The following is a 20621-nucleotide window of genomic DNA, read 5'->3' on the forward strand; positions in this document are numbered from 1 at the left end:
AGACTATGAGCGCACCATACTATAAACCTGGTATCTCTGCCGCTCTCGGTTTCCCATAAGGACCCAGCAGAAGGCTGCATCCTAATAACTGCTGCATATATTAAGGACGCAGTTTTCAGTCTCCAAATCCGGTTTTGTTCATGCAGAGTTTACATACAGCGGCTTTTTTTCCCGCCTGTGCTGCCAGATCGATACTCCTCAACTTAGAAGTTGCATCATATGAGTGTGAAAACATTTCTCCGTCGTGCCTGCTGCTAGCATGTGCTTGTTCTAAATGAAAATTGGCGTGTTCTTTGATTTCCAATTTTGACTTCCAATGATTCACTTCCTGCTAAAGAGCCCCCTGGTGGTTGAAGAGAAATCCACAGAAAAGCCGCATGTTCAAAGTGTAGGAAAGAAGTAGCAGCTTATAGTCCGGAAAATACGGTAGATGAAATTGGATAATTTCCATGGCACACCTGACGATTACTCATGGTACACTAGTGTGCTGCGGCACAGTGGTTGAAAAACACTGCTCTAATCTATATTTTTGAGTGTTCAATTTCAATCATGGAACAGGAAAGATTTAGAGTAGGGGAAGGATGTAGACAAAAACTATTTTCTTAGCTAACTGCGCTAATGCCTGGGATGCAAATGCCATTATTGTACTAAAGTAGGGATGCCCACGTCCAGTCCTGGAGATCTACCACCCGGCAACTTTTAGATGCGGCCCTGGTCCAGTGCACCTGAATGGAATTATTTGAACATGAAATGTGAATTTTCTTAAAACAACTGCATTTCTGGGTTGAAGTTTTAAAAAAACAATAGCCGTGATTGATATTGTCACCCCTTTCTCTTGATCTTACCAGTCTCCTTAGCTTTGCTTAACGCAGGCACACACAAAAAAAATTGTTATTGATCTTTTCATATGGACTTTGAAAGGCAGAAAATCTTGCCCAAACAAACACCTCTTTCTTCGCAAAGTGACACTCTGCGAAGAAAGACTCAGAGTCATGAAAAATCTCTGGTGAAATTAGCCGTGGGAGGAAAAATAAGCCGAAGAGAGCGAGGGAGAGAGAGAAGTGCATTTATAGAAAGACAGGAAAAATAGGTGAAAGACAGAAGATTACCACAGAGGCATTTAGAAAGAGAGGCGACTCTGGGAGAGAGTGAGGAGACTGTAAAAAAGGAGAGAGTGAGAAAAAACAAAGGCAGACATCAAATCAGACGGTCAGAGTGACAGAGGCAGACTGACGAGCAGCAAGAACACGTTGGGGAGCTGAAAGACGACTGAAAAATGCAGGAAAACAAAAACAAAAACAAACAAAAAACAGGGTCTTAATGTACCTTCTTTCTCGGCCCGGAATGTGAAAGTCCGGAGGCCCGTGATGACCTCAAACTTATTTTCGCCCAGTCCTTTCACCTGTCTGATGGCACTGACCAGGATCAGACCTTTGGAGTACATCTCCTAAACAGAGAAACACACGATAAGAGCTCCAAATACACACGCACACAAACTGAGCTACATTCATGCAAATATTGCTATCGAATTCCTGTTTATTCCCATTAACTGCGTCTGTAAACACACAATGACTTTTTCCCCCCCCAGCGCATTGTTTGCATCAATAGATGTGTAAATCAGACTTGTATTACCATCAGCTGGGATTGGGTTTGGTTTGAAACAGCACTGACAGACATCCTCATCAAAGCAGAACCACATCCCATCAAATGCGGCGTCAAATTTGTTCGCACAAATGGCTGCCTCTGTTCTTTTTTCAAGCGTCAACTTCAATAAACGGCACTAAGCTCTCGGACAAGCGAAGTGGGTCAAAACACTACAGATGCTGCTGGAATTAAAAAAAGAAAAAATCTGCCATACATTCAGAGTGAGAAAGTCACGTTTGATCGGCAGTAGTTGATCTCTCTACTGGGGACAGGAAGTGGCTGATTTTCAGTTGGACCAGCACCGACCAGATATTGCTCAGCCGGAAACTCAAAAAGCTAATCTTTCTCTGATTTGTGCACAACATAAAAATGCCAACAGCACTCTAGTGCAGAAGTTGTTACTGTGGGAAGTAAAGCGATCCACTGCCTGTTTGTGGCAACTATTCATGGATTTTTCTACAAAAACAAAAAAAAAAACAACAACAAAAAAATCAGTTGCAGAAAATCCGCCTGGTCGCAGATCCTTTTTTTATTTCAGATGAAAAAGCAGCTTGGGGAGCTTAAGCATTTAAATGCTACTTGACACACAGTCAACCGAGGGAGAAATGAGGCGCAAAAACATCAAGTATTAGTAGTTTATCCCAGCAATTTTCAGCTTTCTATGTATGCGACGCCACATTTGGAAAGAAATCGCAATGGTGCTCGGTGAGCTCCTGCTTTCCTAGTTGTAACCTTGACTTCAGGTAGCGTTCTTGTTTTTGTGGTTGGTTGGTTGGTTTGTTTCTTGCAGCTGGGAATTTGGAAGAGAGTGCAAAGAGAATACACCACAAAATGCTACACAGATACATAAAGATGTCAAATCTGTGAAAGTTTTGTCTTGGTATCTCATTAGTGAACCCCTATTTCATAATGTCTCTTCTCACACAGGCGTACGTGCACGTACGCCTGTGTGCTTTCATCAATATCCCATCAAATGTTGCGGCTAGTTCATTCCCACAAATGGCTTCTGCTGTTGTTTTTTTAATTCAATCATCAACTTTGGCAAATGGCACCAAGCCCTTGGACAAGCAGAAGCAGGGTGAAAGAGTATTAGTGTGATCTTTTTACCTCAGATTCCAAACTTGAGATGTGAAAGTTTGGGAAGGAAAAAACGGCAGGAAACGACTCAAAATTAGTGAAATGCGAGACCTCACAGAATAAAAATTAAAGAAATAATGTTACTTTAGATGCAATGGGACATGTTAAAATAAATATAGAGGCTAAAAACAAACTTCACAGATGTTAAAGAAAAAAGAAAATGGGGACGCACACTGTTCTGGGATTTGGACCACCGTGCGGTACGGGGTACAGGTAAAGAAGAGTTTGATTGTGCGCAATGTTTTATTACCCTCATGTTTTTCCCCTAAGTAGCATTAAAATAAGGAAGGATGTTGCACAAGGGGCTTCCTGACCCTCTTTACAATCTCCCAAGATAATGGCAATTAAAGTTCTGGGTCAATGTGGGTGTGAAACGGGAAAAGAAAAAGGAAAAAGTATTAAACCTTAATGCTATGACTGCTACTAGAGGCAAAGACAGAATGGTACCGCTGTCAAAAATCAGAATTCAAAACCCTTCCTGTGACAAGCGCAGCACTGAATTTCCTTTAAAGTAGATGGAAAAATTCAAAAAAAGATCTCAAATTGTGATGTTCTTGCGACAGCGTGAACTCCGGAACAGTACATTACGCTTCTGTAATGATGTAAAAATCCCTTGGTTTGCATTTAAGGGGGGAAAAAAAAGGTCATGGCAGACATTGCATTATTCATGTTGATAATGTCATTATCATTGCAAAGTAAGAAAAAAAAAAGAGACATGACTCATTCATTTCCTCTGTTGCTCTTTAGTAGTATTGACCTGAATTTTGATTCTCAGCCGACAACAAAAAAAAGAAGGCTTGTGTTGATTGGCATGCATGATGCTGCTTGTTTGCTCTACTGTCCTATCTCGGGGTCACGTCCTGCAAAGGCAGAGTGCAAAAGCAAGTGATGGGAAGTATGAATGAGGGAAGAAAGCGGAGGTGAACTCCTGACTCCCTCTTGCCATTCGTAATTAAGCTAGTGACCTTGACGTTTGCAAAAAAAGAAAGAAAAAGTACGGCCTAAAATATACCAACTAGCACAGTAACTCAGGGAGGGGGGCGGTGGGGGAATACACACACGGATGGAAAGAGCTCGAAATAGAAAAAAAAAAATATAGAAATTAGGTTCATGTGAAAAGGCCAAGGAGAGAAGTAAAAGAAAGGAAATGGAAAGAGCACACAGAAACAGATCCAAAGGAGACGATACAAACCGAGTGAAACGAGAATCTAAAAGTGGTGCACGAGGAAGAAAAAAATTTTTTTTTAAATTATACTTGTGGGAAAGGGAGACATAATGTAAAAATGAAGATGCCTAAGGGGGTCAGGCAGGGGTCTTCCTCATATTAAAGCAGGATGTTAACAATGGCAAGAAGTGGCTCAACCTAATTACCGACCCGTAGCCTTGCGCGTCTCTCTCCCTGGGAGTTTCACTGTGGTATCTGCCTCTTTTTCCCTCTAAATTTAGAAAGAAGTCAAAGAAAGGTGAAGAGGAGGAGAAAATGAAGTATGTGTCTACATTTGTGTGTGTGTGCATGAATTATCTCTGCGGTTGTTATGCTGATAATTACTGTATACCCCCAGTATGGGTTAACAGTAATTAATTGTTTTAATTCTGGTTTTGGGGTCACAACGGAGAGAGTTTGCTTAATTGGTTATCGTGCGGCCTGTAAACACTGCGGCAGCAGAAGAGGAGGAGGTTTCCGATCGGAAATCGCAGCTACGTAGTCGGAAATTCTGCTTACGATCTGATCTCAAGGGGAGGGGGACGCAAAAAGGCCTGCCTGTCTCCTCACACACACACGTCATTCACCTCGTTCCAACTTTCTCCCTCCTTACTGCGTCTACGTTCCAGCTCAAAACAGCAAATTGTGTTTTACACTCACAACATATGTCTAAGTCTGTCTCATCATAGGGTTGTGTCAGTTTCTTTCTTTTTTTTGTTATTCGTATTTTTTGTTTGTTTGTTTTGTTTTTTTATGAATAAAAGTGCCTCTGCTGCAAGGGTAAACCGTGTCTCTTCAAAAGCAAACTAGTAAACTTCAGGAAACAATTAAAGCAAAGCAATGGAGCTAAAGCCTAAAATAATAGGGGCACCATGAAGAGAAAACAGGGAGGAAGGCAAAATAAATAAATAAATAAAAGCACTGAAGAAAAATGGTTGGAGGATGCCTCTGCCAAAATGGAGTTTAAGCTGTTGCGTCTCCAAAGAGCCAGGTTTGCAGTGGAGGTACGAGGACACCAGCTGGTAGAAGCAGAAAATTGCAAAAAAATTTTTAGGGGAGAAAATGACTCTTAAGTTACATGAATTTAGAGAAATTAGAAACATATAGGCTTGAAGCTTTTGTGCTTTCAGCTGCAACCTTGTATTGACTCCACGGGGTTTCTATAAGGTCTTAGAAAGTCATTGAAAATTCCAACAGATTCTTACATCTAGACAGATTCTTAATACTCCATCTTAAAAGACATCTTGAATTTACATGTTTGTTATTTTTTTCCCCTCTACGTTTGTGTTTCTCTTTTGGGAAATACGTCCACAGGGTCAATTTTTGGGTCAGGAATTTGCTGTGACAAAACAAGTTCCATGTTGCATGGAAGCATTTGTAAAGGATTGCTTTAATGTGTACCTACATAATGTAGATGTCAAAGATAGGACTTGGGTAATAAAATAAAATAACAGAAGTTATAGGTTTTATGCTTGTTTTTCTAATTTGTTGCAACATTACTTCAAGATAAAAAAATAGACTTTCCCAATATCAGGTTTTCACTCTTCTATTATTTGAATGACTTCACATTCAGAAGTTCATCCAAGCTTCTTTTGTACATTTTCTTTATTTGCATGTTCTTAATGAAAACTATTTAAAATCTGCTTACTTGCATTGCAAGAAAACGTCTGTTCTGCACAATGCAACCAGGAAGTATTCAAACCTCTTCGGCTCAGTTTCGTTACTAGAAAAGAGATGTTTTTAAATCACTTCTCTTTAATCCACACATTAAATCTCAAAAAGAAAAAGAAAGAAAAAAATACAACAATCAACTTATGAAGCGGACCTAGTTTGGAGAGGAACATGCTTCTGTATTCTGTATATGTTGACTTAACAGACCAGAAACCAAACAATAAAGTCCTGGAAATTGTGTATGAACCTCCCAGTGGAAAGTGTTAAATCTGGTCTCCATTATCTGGAGATGAGAAAAAACATCCAGAAGAAGAAGAAGAACACCCATTGCTGGTGTATGCCACCATTTAAACCAAAAACATCTGAATTCATCAGACCAGGAGAAACAAACTTTTCTGATGTGTGAAAACGCCAACACTATTTTTAGAATAAGTCTATAGTGTGAAAATGCAAAAAAAAAAAAAAGAAAAACGCAAAAGGGTGTGAATGATTTTCATTGTGCCATTGTGCAGGAAATCACTGCAAACAAATTTGCACGTTGCGTTCAAAAAATGATCACCGGCCACACAGACTAATAAAGAGCATAAACCACCGTCACTCTTCCAGCCAGCGCCAGAGAGAAGCGGGTCAGGTGGGCTACAAATCAAGACTGCTTACACCGACAATTCCTACAACTACTGCTGGTAATAAAAAGCACAATGTGGCATTTTCTCATTTCGCGAGTGGCGAGTATGCACGCAAACCAACCGTAAAAGTTGAGAAATATGAACAGATTCACGCCGGTTAATGACCTGGAGATAATGACTGTCATTATCATGGTTTGTTTCACTGCTTGGGGGTCACTTGAGTAAAACTCTGGCTCCAACATATAAGGCTGAACCCCTTGCAAGCGGAAAGCTTTCAGATCTATTACAAATCAAAACAAATTTGTCTCATATTATGTTTACAGACTTAACAGCTGATTATTGTGCCTCTCGTGATGTCATGAACCTTAAAAAACAAAAGCAGAATTGTCTTTTTTTTTTTTTTTTTTAAACATGTTTTTGTGTAATCCTTCAGTAAAAATCCATAATTCATTGGCCCGCAGGGCTTTTAGTTTCAGTGTACATCTGAGAGATAAAAAGATAAACCACTGGGTAGCATCTTTAAATCTTAAATTCAAGACTTGGATATCCTTTTATTGTTTAGTTTGCCAGATTCACATGCCATAATTCAAGTGCTTTAGCAAGAATGCAATTTGTATTTCTTTCTATTTGGAGAAGATAAAATGTTTACAAAAAAAAATAATTATAATTTCCTCCAATGCTGGTATTGTATTCATTTGCGATTATGCTCTTGTCCGTCAACATCCATATTTTACTTTATTGCTGCCGTCATTTCCCATGCAACGCAGTGAGAAATAAATACCTGGCTCTATACTCTCCAGAGGCATCGTCTAACCACTAACTCTGACATATGGAGCTCAGAGGGGACGTGTACAGAGAGCTCCTGCTGAGATGAAACAAAACCAGCGAGAGAAGAGAGAATGAATCAAAACAGTTATTTTGTGGATCATGTAACTAAAATCTGGAGCTGACCAGTAATAACTGTTGGGATGTGGTGTGGGGGGGAGAACCCCTTCAGAGATGGACAATGTGTCTGTTCAAACTGTGACCTCTTTCACAGCAAGTATGATCTGGTCCATCACTAAACTAATAAATTCAGTTTTAAGGTCACCACTCCAAATCCCTTATCATCTTTTTTTGTTACAATTCTTTTGAAAGTTTATATAGAATTTAAGATGGCAATGCCACATGGTGAGTACGGAATCACAGCAGCGCATTAAGGACCACACCTTCTGAATTTTAAACAGCATCGGAATAGGAAAGAAAAGAGACTGAAGCGACTTCCAACATGGCTTTTCTGTTTGCGCCACATAGTCTTGTCTCAGCAGAAACTGCTGATTTTCAAAGATTTTCATGCACAACCATCCTACAGGCTGAAAACAAAACAAAAAAGCATATTGTACCTACCATATAGGGCTGTTAAGTGTTTACTTTGAGCAGATTAAGTCGTGCTCCAATAAAAACAAGTCGAGGCCTTTGGTTTTTTACATCTGGTAAGAATGATGCTAGCATATCACAGGCTTGGCCGGCTAGTCCCGTTATTCAACATTTTCTACCTACGGTGCTCCGCTTTAATACTTTAGATCAGTTTTCAATTATTTAAGGGTGAAGCAGAGGTAATATCACTTCAGTTTAATGTGGGTGTTCTTGTGAAGAATTAGGACGGGTACGAGTCTCCTCATTGAAGAATGGCTGCAGTTTGCCTCAATACAAACACGGTATATCCGAAAACATCCTTCGTGGATTTGATTTGTGGAAATAATATGATTTTGTTGACAACCCAAATCACACAAAAATGTTTTTATATGCTCAACAAAGAATACATCATAAATAGCTAATATTTATGGTTTAATGTCCTTCACATATTGCCAAGTAGTTTTATTTGAAACATTTTCTTCTTTGTTGAACATGAAAATATTTTGTTAAAAAAAAAAAAAAGTTTTGATTAAGATGACGGTGCTACAAAAAGCCAAAAGGACAGATCCAGGCAAGATACTAGAGGTAGTACTGTAAGCAGATAAGCTTTCTTAGCTTTGTAAGAAACTACTCAGCCGCAGACGCACAGCCAGACAGACTGACACTAAGAGCCTGATCCCTGATCCTAAAACCTCATCTCCCCTTTGGCCCTCTGGCCACCCTTATCTCTATCCCCATCTCACTTTCTTATTCCACAGCCCCAAAGCCCAGCTTTCCCTCCGCATACAAACATGCAGACGTACACACGACAGTACGCCAGGACCCCGAAGACTACATCTCAAGCCCAAAGCATTCTCTAAAGCCAATCCCTGAGTTGACGAAATCGAGTGTAAGGCGTGATTGATGAGACGGATTGGAGGCAATGCTGCAGAGAGGGAGAAGTGAGACCGAAGATCTCACTACTCTCCCACGCCACCACTGCTACCCCTGTGATGGCATCACAACGGACAGAGACCTTCAAGCTGGGACTGCGATTAAGTACGATTAGTTTTGTCTGGGGTTGACAGATCCCGGTGGATTTTCAACTACAGAAGAGGTTTTTTGGGTGTTGTAAGTCGGAGAAAGAAAAAAAAGACAAATAATCAGAGAATAGATTTTTTGTTTGTTTTGTTTTGTTGTTATGGACAGTAGAACAACCAATCTGTTGATTATGCTAGCATGAGTCAGGGGGGAGGGGGGGTTGTTCACGTTGCCCCTGATGAATTCTTGGAAATAAAAAGATCATGTTCTCTGAGATTGCACATTTACAATGGCCTAAAACACCTCAACACATTTTCCACTAATATTACCAAATTGCTACACTTGTATATATTCCACAGAACCTGACAGAAACCAACAGTTAAATAACTACAACATTTAATGGGTTACATTACTGGAATTGGCTTGTGAGATCATTTATGCTAAAAGTTGGGGTTTTTTTGGGGGGGTGGGGGGGTTACAACCTAATCTTCAAGGCAAAGTAGCTGTTCTAACATTTTACTTGAATTCATCCAGTGAAATTTTTAAAGCAGATTAAAGAGACAGACAAACCATGATCAAAGTGGTTACTTATATTTACTGCTGTATAAAGATGAAAATGCAGAAATAAGGCATAAAGGCTCTGCCTAATTAAGGGCGTGAACAGGGAAGTAATATGTTCCTGTTTTTCAAAGTTCCTAGCTGAAGCACTGCAACAAAAATGGCCTAGAATTGGACAAGATGTTCTGTGCATGCAGCATGTAAAATAAGCAACTGCTAACAAAAACAGAAAGCAAATTCTAAGTGTTACAAAAATGGATATACTTTTCAGTAAGTGGTCAAATATTGAACCCCAAAAATTTTGGGGGATTTGCAAAAAGCATGAGTTAATTAAAGTACACAAATTCCTCATGTATTTTGTTGGAACATGAACAAATTTCTATAATCCAATCTCAGACACCCAATATCCCTTGTATCATTCTGTGACACTGCAAGCTGGATCTGTATAATGTAAATAAGGTTGTACTGATTGTGTTTTATTGTTGCACAATCAATGCAATGGTGTTGGCTAACTAAGTCCACTTGTTCCTTCCATGTATGTGCAACCATCCTGTGCTGAAGTAAGGAACCACATTCGAGCTACAATCTGAAAAAACCCATCAGCTCCTTTTGAAGACATGAAAATTGGTGGGCTTTTGGCAGAAAGTAGTTTTTGTTGTGCTAGCAGCAACATTGGCTTTACATTTGGAAACGTTAAGATCTGTTCAAATAAATGGCAGTCTATATTCCTAGGTGCCGGTTTTGAGAAATCAGAGATTTGTCGAGGCTGAAAAGCCTACCGTCAAAGACCACTCTTAATGTCGCTAACATATGTTAGCAAAGCTAGCATAACATATCTGGTGCAGAGAAAGGGAAAATATACACTTAAAAATAGTTATATTTTTTTTATCTTAATTTTGTTGAATACTGGAAGTGTCTTGATTTGAACTCCACAATAAACACCTTAATTCGGTGACATTATGACAGTGAAGTTAGAAAACGTATTAAAAATCCAACAATGTATCGGGTAAAGGACAAGGAGGAACATGGCCCATTTCCACTCGGGGAGTGCTCTCTTGTTTTGTTTTTTTGTAATATATCAATAAATGGCTTAATTCTGTGTTCTGTAGCCCAGAGTCAACAACACATCAATATGAGACCATGAGCAGACTAGCAATTTCTATAGCTGGCACTGTGGGGGGAAACGAGCAACAAACTCCAATTTCTCTGTTTCTGACACACTGCAAAGCAGTTTCTGGGAGATTTCCCTGCAATCGTTTTCCTACCACCACACTCAAACTGCTGGAGGTGGTTGAAAGTGGAGGCAGGTGGTGCAGAGCTCCAGCTAGCCACACAAATCAAGGATAACAGAGAGATTTTACTCAACCTTTCTGTTAACCCAAAGCATGATGAGGTTTTTCACCGTCTCAGAGGTCAGAAGCACAGCGGAGGTCTTTAGAAGTCTTTTTTTTTTTAAGTCTGAACAACAAACCCTGCTTTCCCTTACACGCAACCACATAAAGAGAGACTTTCATCTCTCTTAACACTGCAGCAACTATGCCGACAGAGTCAAAGTGCTGACTTGTTGGCCTCCTCCGCCAATGCCGCCCCGCTGTCGACCAGGCATGTCCTGATAAATAAAGCAACAAATGTAATGGAAAGAGAAAACAAGGGAAAGGCAGGAGGACAGAGGCAGCAAGAGAGCTATAATTAGTAGGTGATTAACGAGCAGGCATTAGACAGGTCCCACATCATTGATCGTGATGTTGTGCAATGCCGCTGTAGTGAAAACAAGCTGGCCCTGGGAGAAAGGGGTACGAGTTCACAACTCCACACCCACACACATCCAACCACACAGGCAAACAAAAGGGTTTGATGTGTTTTTGCAGCGAGAACAAATGGTCATTATTGAAAACGATGAAGATGTAAAGTGCATTTTGAGAGACCCCGACAACCACTCAGAAACTCAAAAGACTTTGTTTTTGAAAGGACACTAAAAAAATAAAAATTAAAAAAATGGTACCATCTTTTACGTCACCTTGCGTAAGTATTTATAGTCTCTGGGCGCTTTTTTTTTTTTTTTTTAACCACAAACCTCAAAGTATCTTGAGATTTTATGCGATGCGTCAACAAAAAAATTTGTGCATAACTGAGAAAGGAAAAGACAACGCTTCATGGCCTTCAACAGTTTTTACAAACAAAGATCTGAAAATGAGGCCATCACTTGTACGCAGTAAAGTTAATATGTGGAACTACCTTTTGGGGCCTCCAACCCACTTTCTGTATCTGGAGATTCTGATAAGGCCAAAACCTGAAAGCTGGCGGTGGTCTGTGTTGCTGGAGAAATTGTCACCAGATCTTTTTTCTTCTCCATCCCCTTAGAAATATGTGACATTGAGCCGGAAACAATAGGATGTAAGGCTGGCATTTAAAAAAATAAATAAATAAATAAACATTTGCATCATGGAGAGCATCAGTGAACAAATCCTCAAATAAGTGCAGCAATAAATATAACATGTTAGACAATGTTTTTTTTCATCCCAATGCAAGGCCAGGGTAAGTAGTTATTTTATTTTAGGTGCTATATTTAGTTGATGCAGTTAGTCGGCGCAGAGCTCACCACTGCTCACCACCTTGTCACCATCATATGGCTCTCTGCACAGCAGCAACAGTGCAGCCTCAGGCCAACCAGGTGGGTTGAGTGACGTGTCGGAGATGTTAATGCACCACAAGGTTTACTTGAAACTTGCAACTCATTGGCAGAAACCAAGACAAAAAGGGTGCGGATTGTCACTATTTTCTCAGAAATTTGTGGTTTCTATCTTTTTTTTTCTCCTTTGTTGCTCTGCCAACTTGCTCATACATTTGCCATGATGCGTCAGAAATACACTGAGGTTTGTGGCTGCAAAATGATGAAATGTGAAAAAGTTCAAGCAGATGGTAGTGTGCTTTTGCAAAGAACGCCACATAAAAATAGCCTTTCATTACTATTCTCATACATTTCAGGCGTGCACTACAACACCCTCCATTTCATCATTTGAATCTAAATTTCGATTCTGTCCGTTCCACACTTACATCTGCAACCACCTTCCAGCTTCCTCGCATCTCACGCCATTCTGACTCATCACTGCCTTCCACTCGACATGAGCCAAACTTCAAACTCTACTGTCACAAAGGGGCGGAAGGAGCCATACGGCCAGGGGGAAAATGCTGATGAAGGCAATAAGAGATGAGAGCCTCCCGTTCTGTCATTCTTTTGCACTCTCCTGGAGCTGGCCAGGTGCCAACACCGGTGTACTCTACAGTACAGCTGGGCAGGCACAGAGTCACAGAGTGTTGGTCCGTCACGCATCTTACTGCGCCCTTGCCCCTTTTCTCACTCTGCCAAGCTAATGATGATGACAATAGGGGAGCACTTAAGAACTTGGTACGGAGTTAGCCGAGTAAGGAAACAGGCTTTCACCAAAATGACCTAAGGTTCTAAATAGCTGCAGAAAAGTCTGAGAGACGACATTTTAGCAGCCGCTAACATGTTGAGTAGTGTACATCCCACTGACTCCCCACCTACCTTCTCATTGTTGTAGTAGCCCAGACTCTCGCCGTCAAATCTCACCCATCTTCTTTGGAAAACACAATTTCTGCAAAGAGAGATGCAAAGGTTAGGTGGGAGGAAAAAAAAAATCTAAACCCAATTTGAGAGAATCATGAAAAGCGAAAGCTAACCCCATTGGTGTGAAGACGGTGAGCTACTAATCTACTCCGCACAGGTACTCATATTTTATCATGAGTGCCACTGATCCATTAGTGTCAAAAGTCGTATCAACAGCTGTCAATTATCTTAATCAAAATAAATGGCCGCATTGAGTCTGAATATTCAACAGCCCAAGGGCAGTTTGCCAAAGCCATGCAAATCAGGTGCTGAAGGAGACTATAAGAGGCAAATAAATGATTGATAACGTGGCTTCACAGTAACACTGATGCATCCAGTGCCAGAAGACTGAAAAGGAAATCTAGTTTTGCCAAGAAAACCAAACTGAGTAACAGCAAAAGAAGGCCTGCGTCTCAAAACCACAAGGTTTACTCCCACCTTCCTTCCTTTGTCTAATATTAGATTCATGCAAATTTGATAGAGCAGCTTCGCATGTCTGTCCGTGGAGCCATTCGTCAGTTCAGCATATTTAAAGGATCAAGACACACGGAGCATAAGGGACCCAGAGGAGGATGAACACTCAATCTTTCATCTGAGACTTGGAGAGGCATCAGGAGAAATAAACTGTCAAGCTGCTATGCTTGAGCTACCACTGCAAAACTCAGAGGCACGTCAGGACAGTCACCGATAGCGTGCCTAATAAATGCAATATTTTGACATTCTCTGGCCTTTCAATTACACCATACCACAACAAGATCATTGTTAAACATTTATTTAGAAACAAACTTAGTTTTCAACATAAAAAATCATTAATGGCAAGAGACAGGGGATTTTTTTCTACTTGGTGTCAGATCTCTTCACAACAGAACAATGTGGCTGTTGATGTGGTTGAGGGGGAAGGCATTTAAAGAAAAAAAAAAATTTATGTCTTGATCTAGGGGTCCTGGAGATTTCGGGTCATGTCAGTGGTTTAACTGCCACTGCCGGTTGTATTCGAAAACAGGACACACAAGAGAAACTGTATTCACAGCTCTTGGTGAACTGGAAATGTCATGAGATATCAACTTATTTAACACTAAAAATATGACTTTGGAATGCTGCCTAGTAGCTAAAATGCTCTGAGTGTTGTAAACGCTACAGCTCTGCCTTCATTTGCTTTGCAGCTGGTTGCCAACCAGCAACCTTTGGTGAGGCTCTACATATTAGTTCTCCTTTTCATGAAACTTCTCTGGTTAAGCCTCAGATAGATATGATGGATATTTTTGCAGAATTAGTCTTAGCGTCTACGTAGACACTAAGCAGTCCAGTTCTGCAGTGCAACTTGTTTGCAGGATGTGAGTTGAGGTCTTAGGCTTATCAAAGTTTTATATGGGGGTTGCCAAGTCACAGCTGTTGTCGTAATAGGCCGTTCATTAAGCATTACTGTTTTCATTTACATCAGGATTAATCCCATTCAGATTTGTTGAACTATTTAGTCACATAGAGAAAAAAAAATCTTTTAGATTCGTTTTTGATTTTTGTTTTGTTTTTAGGGGTGGGGAAGTGCCCCTCTGGAGCCGCCACCAATACAAAGGTACAGAGATCCTATTCACCACATTAATATTTGCAAAGAGTAAAACACATTTGAGAATGCAAACAACAAAAAATACATTTTTGCATTCTGCCCCGTTAGTGTGCAACAAATAAACAGGCATGAATAAAAAGCAGGAGCTCATAGCACATTCTCATGATTAAAGGCTGCAATTTGTCACAGGGACAGTGTCAAACACATGAAAAATGGACATTCGAAACGGATAAGAAATGCTTTAAAACTCGGGACAAAACATCATTAGTAAATACAAAGTGACTCTGGAGCAGGTTCCAGTGAGCTCCCGCTTCATATCATTCATTGCCGTCGTGTCTTTTGCGCGTCGTGTTAGAAAGAGCTGCTCAGATAGGCTAAGAGACGGTTGGTTACAGAGAAACATGAACTTCCTCCGTTTAATCTATAAATGCATCAGTTGGGACTTTTTGGTCAATTCCTATTTTAAATTTACAGTATTTGAAAGGTATAAAAAAAATTCTCAGCTTTTGTGTATGTTTATCGCATCTGTAAACTTTGATAACAGACTTTTATCTTTGCACATATGTCTGACAGAATAAGATGCATCACATGTTGTATTTAGTACTGTATATAAAGAGGAACTTGTAAAGTGAGCTGTGAAGGGTTTACAGGAGGAGCAAAAAATAAATTTTAAAAAAGCATTGCCTTTCAGTAACTTTCTACACCCACGCGTGTCAACTTAATTTATTTTTAAAGGCCTCGCGTGTCTCTTCTGAGTGATAAAAGCTTTTAATTCAAAGATCTGTTGTGGCTAGAAGTAAAAAAAAAAAAAAGATTTAAAAAAATTAAGTAAAGATCAAATTCGTCAATTTTCACAAATTGTCAAATTTGCCAGTTGGTTTATCCTCATTTAAAAGCCCGTCGCAAAATGGCCGAATCCTTCCCTGTTTCGCTTTGAACAAGAGGGAGTCGAGTGAAGCTGCGGGGCAACGGGCAGAAGCTAGCAGGCTAACTCACCCCTGAGGTGACAACTTGTCCAGCCAGCCCACTTTGACCGATTGTTTGGGAGCTCCGTAGAAGCAAGCGTACGGCGAGATATCGGGCTCTGCGCTTTCCGTCACAATCCCTCGACAGTTTGCAGACTCCGTGTAGAGGTCGCACTCCACCATGATCATGGACTCGTCTTCGGGGCCCGGGGTCGCCAAACCAGCCGGGGCAGTGTCAGGGGTCGTGGAAAAAGCCGTATCCAGACTGGGCCGAGGTAGCATGCTGGCACACATTTTCACGGTCGAGTATCCGTCTGCGTCGGGGACAGGTGGAGCCGGAGGACTCTCTTTTTCTTTGGATTGTTTTCTGCAAGCGCACATATGACACGGTGAATTCAAAAACTGATGTAACCTGACGTTGTAGCGCCCTGCGTAATCTCTCAAAGCGTGGTGAATTATCTAATCACGACACTTGAAATACATTTAGAACTGCTGGTGATGTTGGTCTATGTTGGTCTCACGGACAAAAATAAAATACTCAAGTGTAAACATTTAGTGACTGGCTGCTTTTCAAAACAAAAATAATTTCTCAGGAAGTTTATGGCTCGATAATTACCTCTTAGAATAGATGTAGAGCTACATAATTAGCTAACAAGCACAGTGAATGCAGCACTGATCCTCACGTCTACATTTCTGCAATTTTAGACGTTAATTTCCTAAAACGCTGAAATAATCATTTGCTAAGCATTAATGAGAGCCAGGAAGTGATGTATACCCCACTTACCCCTGATTATTTTTCTTATTCATATTTTAAAAAATGGTGAAATTAATGTTTTAACTGCTCGCGCACACAGTTCCTCACAGATGCACTCAAACAGCTGGTGCTTTTTCCTACATTCAAATGACAAACTTCAATGAATTTTATTAGGAAACCAGCAAATAGCTGTAAGGCGGAAGGAAAATATCACCTTTCTATAACTAAAAATCTTAAATACCTGGCATGCATTTGTAGTCGCTCGCCCGTTCATGTGTACCCGCTGAAGAACGGCCATGTTTTGGAAAGCTTTCGTACGGAGATAAAGGAACCCGCATGCTGACTCTCCGTCTGCTCATTAGGTGGCAGCCAATTTTTTGCACTGGATTCCGATGCGTGCTACACTTTTCAGATGCGGATTTCATAGATCGTTCCTATTGACTTTACACTTATGAACTGCTTAAATATATAAGCAGTACATACGATCTAAATGAAACATGCTGAACTTCGTGGCTGTGAAGTGCAAGTGCAGAACAATGTGAATTCGCGGTGTGAATTCGAGGCATTTTATCAGCATTCTCGTGCTGGAAGCAGGGAAGGCAGCTTCTCCTGTTCGCGGCTTGCAGCTTGTGAAGGCGGCATCACATCAGCATACACACCTCTTTTTCTTCTGTTTCATCCTGGCCTTAAAGCCCTTCTGCAACCCGTCTTTGGCGCCTTTTTCCTACAGAGAGCAGCAGAGATTAGCATCGGACGAAAAGAACGCGTCCATCTTTCGGCAGGACACCCTTATCAAGTCGGCGCCCTAAACTATGTTAACTTTAGTAGCAGGGTGACATTTCAATTAACCTCGAGGTGGGTTGTGGGGGGGGGGGGGATGGGGGAGCACACTGAAACAAGCACATTTTCCACTCTGCAACGTGTCCACGGGTGACATCGTTAACACTGTGAAGGGAAGTTTGGTGTGAGTGTGGCTGAAACAGCAGAGATGCTGCTGAAAGATCTGAGAAACGCTGGTTCCTCTTTGCCGAGCTGCTCGTCCACGAGTGTGAGTGTTGCGCCGTCTTACCGGAGCCGAGCCGGGGTTGTTGTACAGGAATATTTCTCCGTAGGGAGCGATGGGCGTCAGGGTTCTTTGAAGTGGAGCTAAAAAGGAGACAGAAACAAACACAAAGGTGGCTTTGTCGAAGAGTTGGAACTTTAAAAAAAAAAGAAGAAAGAAAGAAAAAGAAAAAAAAACATGGTGTGAAGGCCTAAAATGTGGAGCTTGAAAGTGAACAGCTTAACCGGATTGTTCCAGTTGAATTTCAAATCACTTAGATGTTATAGGGCTCTTTCATTTAACCAACTCATTGATCTGAGTAAACGTCTTAGCCCTTGATCCATCCAGGCACAAACCAATTAATTTTTTTTTTTCCCCCTTGCCTATCTCTCCGCCTCGGCCCTCTTCTTTACGCTAATGGGAGTCTGATCCTCCTCGGACTGTCTCAAACGAACAGCATCGCTGCCAAGACCGTCTTCTCCGTCTTTTGTTCCTGCAGGAACTGTGGTCGGCGGAAAGCGAGGATGAAGAAGAAGAGAGAGAGAGAGAGAGAGACTCAAACCAGACACTATTAGTCTGGAGACCTGGAGCTACAGCGCGTAGGCCGCTTCCTGTCACCGTGAAAAATGACACTACTCCCTCCTGAGGATTGCGAAGGCCAGAAGTTGTCGCCACAGGGCCAGACATACACACACACACACAGAGAGAGACATCGGCGGATGGACAGATACGCTTTGAGACTTTACAAAGATTGAATCACCCTCAGACACTTAAAGACGCCTTGAGACAAAACAAAGATATAAAAGGGCAGAGGACCAAATGAAAAGACTGCCACCATAAATGTTGGTGTTTTTAACATCCAGCAGAAAGTTTCTTTCTCCAATTATCCTCGCCATTACAGGAGAGCACACGCCATCACAGGAGAGCACACAGGAGAGCAAGTAGTCGGTTTTGTAAGCCGTATGAAGAGGTCAGAATGCTGGATGATGGACCGCACTCCGATACTGCAACCCTCTCCACGGAGAAGCTTGGTGGGCAGATAGCGACCATCAATCACCTTCTATCAGCCGACCTTCAGGCCACTCGTGGGTCTCTCCGAGGGGCCCCGCAGACGCCACCGCACTCTATTGCTGTCTGTTCCCCTCTACCGTTCTCTCAGAGGCTTTGTGTCTGCTATGTGCCGTCGTTTCTCTCAGAGGATTCTGTATCTGCTTTGGACCAGACTTTGTTCAACAGCAGTCTGGGCAACCTCGATGCCGCTATCGGGCTCGGAGTTGGTGTAAGAGATGAGTGAAGTCAGGGACGCGCAGGTCACGTTGTAATTAACACTTTTTATTTTTTTTATTTTTTTTCACGCCCCCTATGCTGAGAGAGAAGGTTAGAGAATTAAACAAAGTACATATTTCTTATTGTTTAATCGTTTGCTGTGACAGCAGCTACAGCATCCTGGCACATTGGAAAAACTATTATGTGGGTCTAAATTGGATCAAAATTAAGGGAATATTGTAGACTACAATGTCCTTGTCCAGTTCTTAATAGGTGAACGGGTTTACTGGGATCAAGGGAGTGGAATTCAGCGTTCTGCTGCATCGGGTATATTAGTAAATTAGTTTAGCTGCAAAGTCATTCTCATTTTAGTTCCGTTTCCAAATCAATTCTTTTTTTCCTTTTTTCTTTTAAACATGGCAGAGAAATTTCTGTCTTTTCCAACTCTCACTTGTGATCATGACCAAAAGAACAAGCTCTGCCAACCACCGCTGAACTGTAGCTATTCTGCATCGGAAGAAGTTGATTGTGATGTTTTCAGGCACAGTCTGTTAAGAGTTTTTAATAGATCTGAACATGTATTTTCTTGGATTAAAAATGGCAAAAAGTTGTTTTTCCTTTTTTGTTTGAGCTTGGATTATCTAAGAAAGAAAACCAACGCAAGTTCCTCTGAAGTTGTCTACTACCAACTTAACCTCAAATTCTTAGACTTCTTTTTTTGACCTTTAATTTTAAAATGTTTTTAATGACAACACTGATTTTTACTCTTGTAAATCTGTAGTTTTCAAATTGTATTCATACGTGTTCAGTACTATCAGCACATCATAGTTCTTTAGAAAAAATGAAACCTTTTATTCCAGTGATCCATTAAACCTTTGTTATATTATATTTGTTTTTGATTTAATAATCTTGCCAGTGATTAAATTTTGTTCTTCCTTTTGGCACGCCATACCCAACTTCCCCAGAAGAAGAAGAAGAAAAAAAAAAGAGGATCATCTGATCTGTCTGGCAACGAGGAATTTAATTCACAAAGCAATTGGAGTTTAATTCACCACGTTATCCATTTGCACTGACGACAGATTTCCTTTCATCTCCAGGATAAACATTCACTGGTGATCTCTTAGAAATTCTCAGCACAGAAATTCCAAGACACCAGCTTCATATGCTCCTGAAATTAATGAGAATTTCTATCTTTGCAGCCTTGTTTTTAACAGTCTTTCGGTGGCGAGAATCAGAATAGATGGAATGAAATGATCTCGACTCCCCATATTTTCTCATTTTCTCTTGTACTTACACGCCATGATCGATTGAAAGTGGAAACGCTACACAATGCACTCTGAACAAAACACCGACGCCGCTACGTGCCGACAGCAGTTAATTTTTCTTTCAAAACCCTGGAAAACACGACTTTCTTATGATTTACTTTATGTATTCCTTCCTTGCCATGATATGTTTGCGCCACAAATATACTTCAGATTTATAGTATTTTCAGAAAACTAACCAAGCTGTAAATATAAATGTCGAGTCAGACATTTGCGATTTTGTATGTGTGCCACTCCCAAAAAAAAAGAAGAAAAAAAAATCGCACAAGGACTTATGTTGGGCTGAGGGGCATCAGGGCTGCTGAAGCAAAAGACTAAACAGAACACGTGCCATTTTTGGAGCGGAGTCGAAGGACAAGGTGCAGAAACTAAATGCCTGCATGCCTCCAGCAATGCATTTTTACTGAATATATATCCTTCTCTGAGACAGTACCGCACTTTTTCTTTTTGTATGCATCCCGAATCTCATCATGGAATAAACCCTTCAAATGTGCTCCACAAGAATCATATGTCAAATAACGTCTTCCTTGCTTCAATCTAAGTTGGGGGAATTTTTTTACTTGCTAGTTGAGACTCGGGCTCCCCATGTCCCTGCTCTGGGACGCATTTGGCTGCTTCTTCTTCTCCCCCTCGGTCTCTCTCAGCCTGCTTTGCATCCGTCTCGTCCTTGTTTCTCCCAACCCTCTCCACTGTCTCGCCTCCCTGTCTATTCTCACTGCCTATTTTGTTCCACATGGACAGAAGTTGGCAAAACATCGCCTGCCAAGAGATTACAGAGTTAGAGTAAAAGTTACCAATAACAAGAAAGTAGATACAACAGATAAA

At 40.9% G+C, this 20621-nt stretch overlaps 1 protein-coding gene across 2 annotated transcripts in view; it reads right to left on the reverse strand.

Moving 5' to 3' along the window:
- The window catches only part of arap2 (ArfGAP with RhoGAP domain, ankyrin repeat and PH domain 2), a 132848-nt gene that overhangs the window by 103220 nt on the left and 9007 nt on the right, over nt 1-20621 (reverse strand). For both annotated transcript variants that reach the window (XM_008435470.3, XM_008435469.2), the window contains exons 4-8: nt 17236-17312; nt 16826-16890; nt 15444-15779; nt 12803-12872; nt 1327-1447 (exon numbers count right to left, since the gene is read on the reverse strand). In XM_008435470.3, the coding sequence (XP_008433692.2) occupies nt 1327-1447; nt 12803-12872; nt 15444-15779; nt 16826-16890; nt 17236-17312 (669 nt within the window). The remainder of the gene's footprint in view (nt 1-1326; nt 1448-12802; nt 12873-15443; nt 15780-16825; nt 16891-17235; nt 17313-20621) is intronic.

Source organism: Poecilia reticulata, chromosome 18 (genome assembly GCF_904066995.2).
Source record: "Poecilia reticulata chromosome 18, P_reticulata-male-v2, whole genome shotgun sequence".
Lineage (NCBI taxonomy): Eukaryota > Metazoa > Chordata > Actinopteri > Cyprinodontiformes > Poeciliidae > Poecilia > Poecilia reticulata.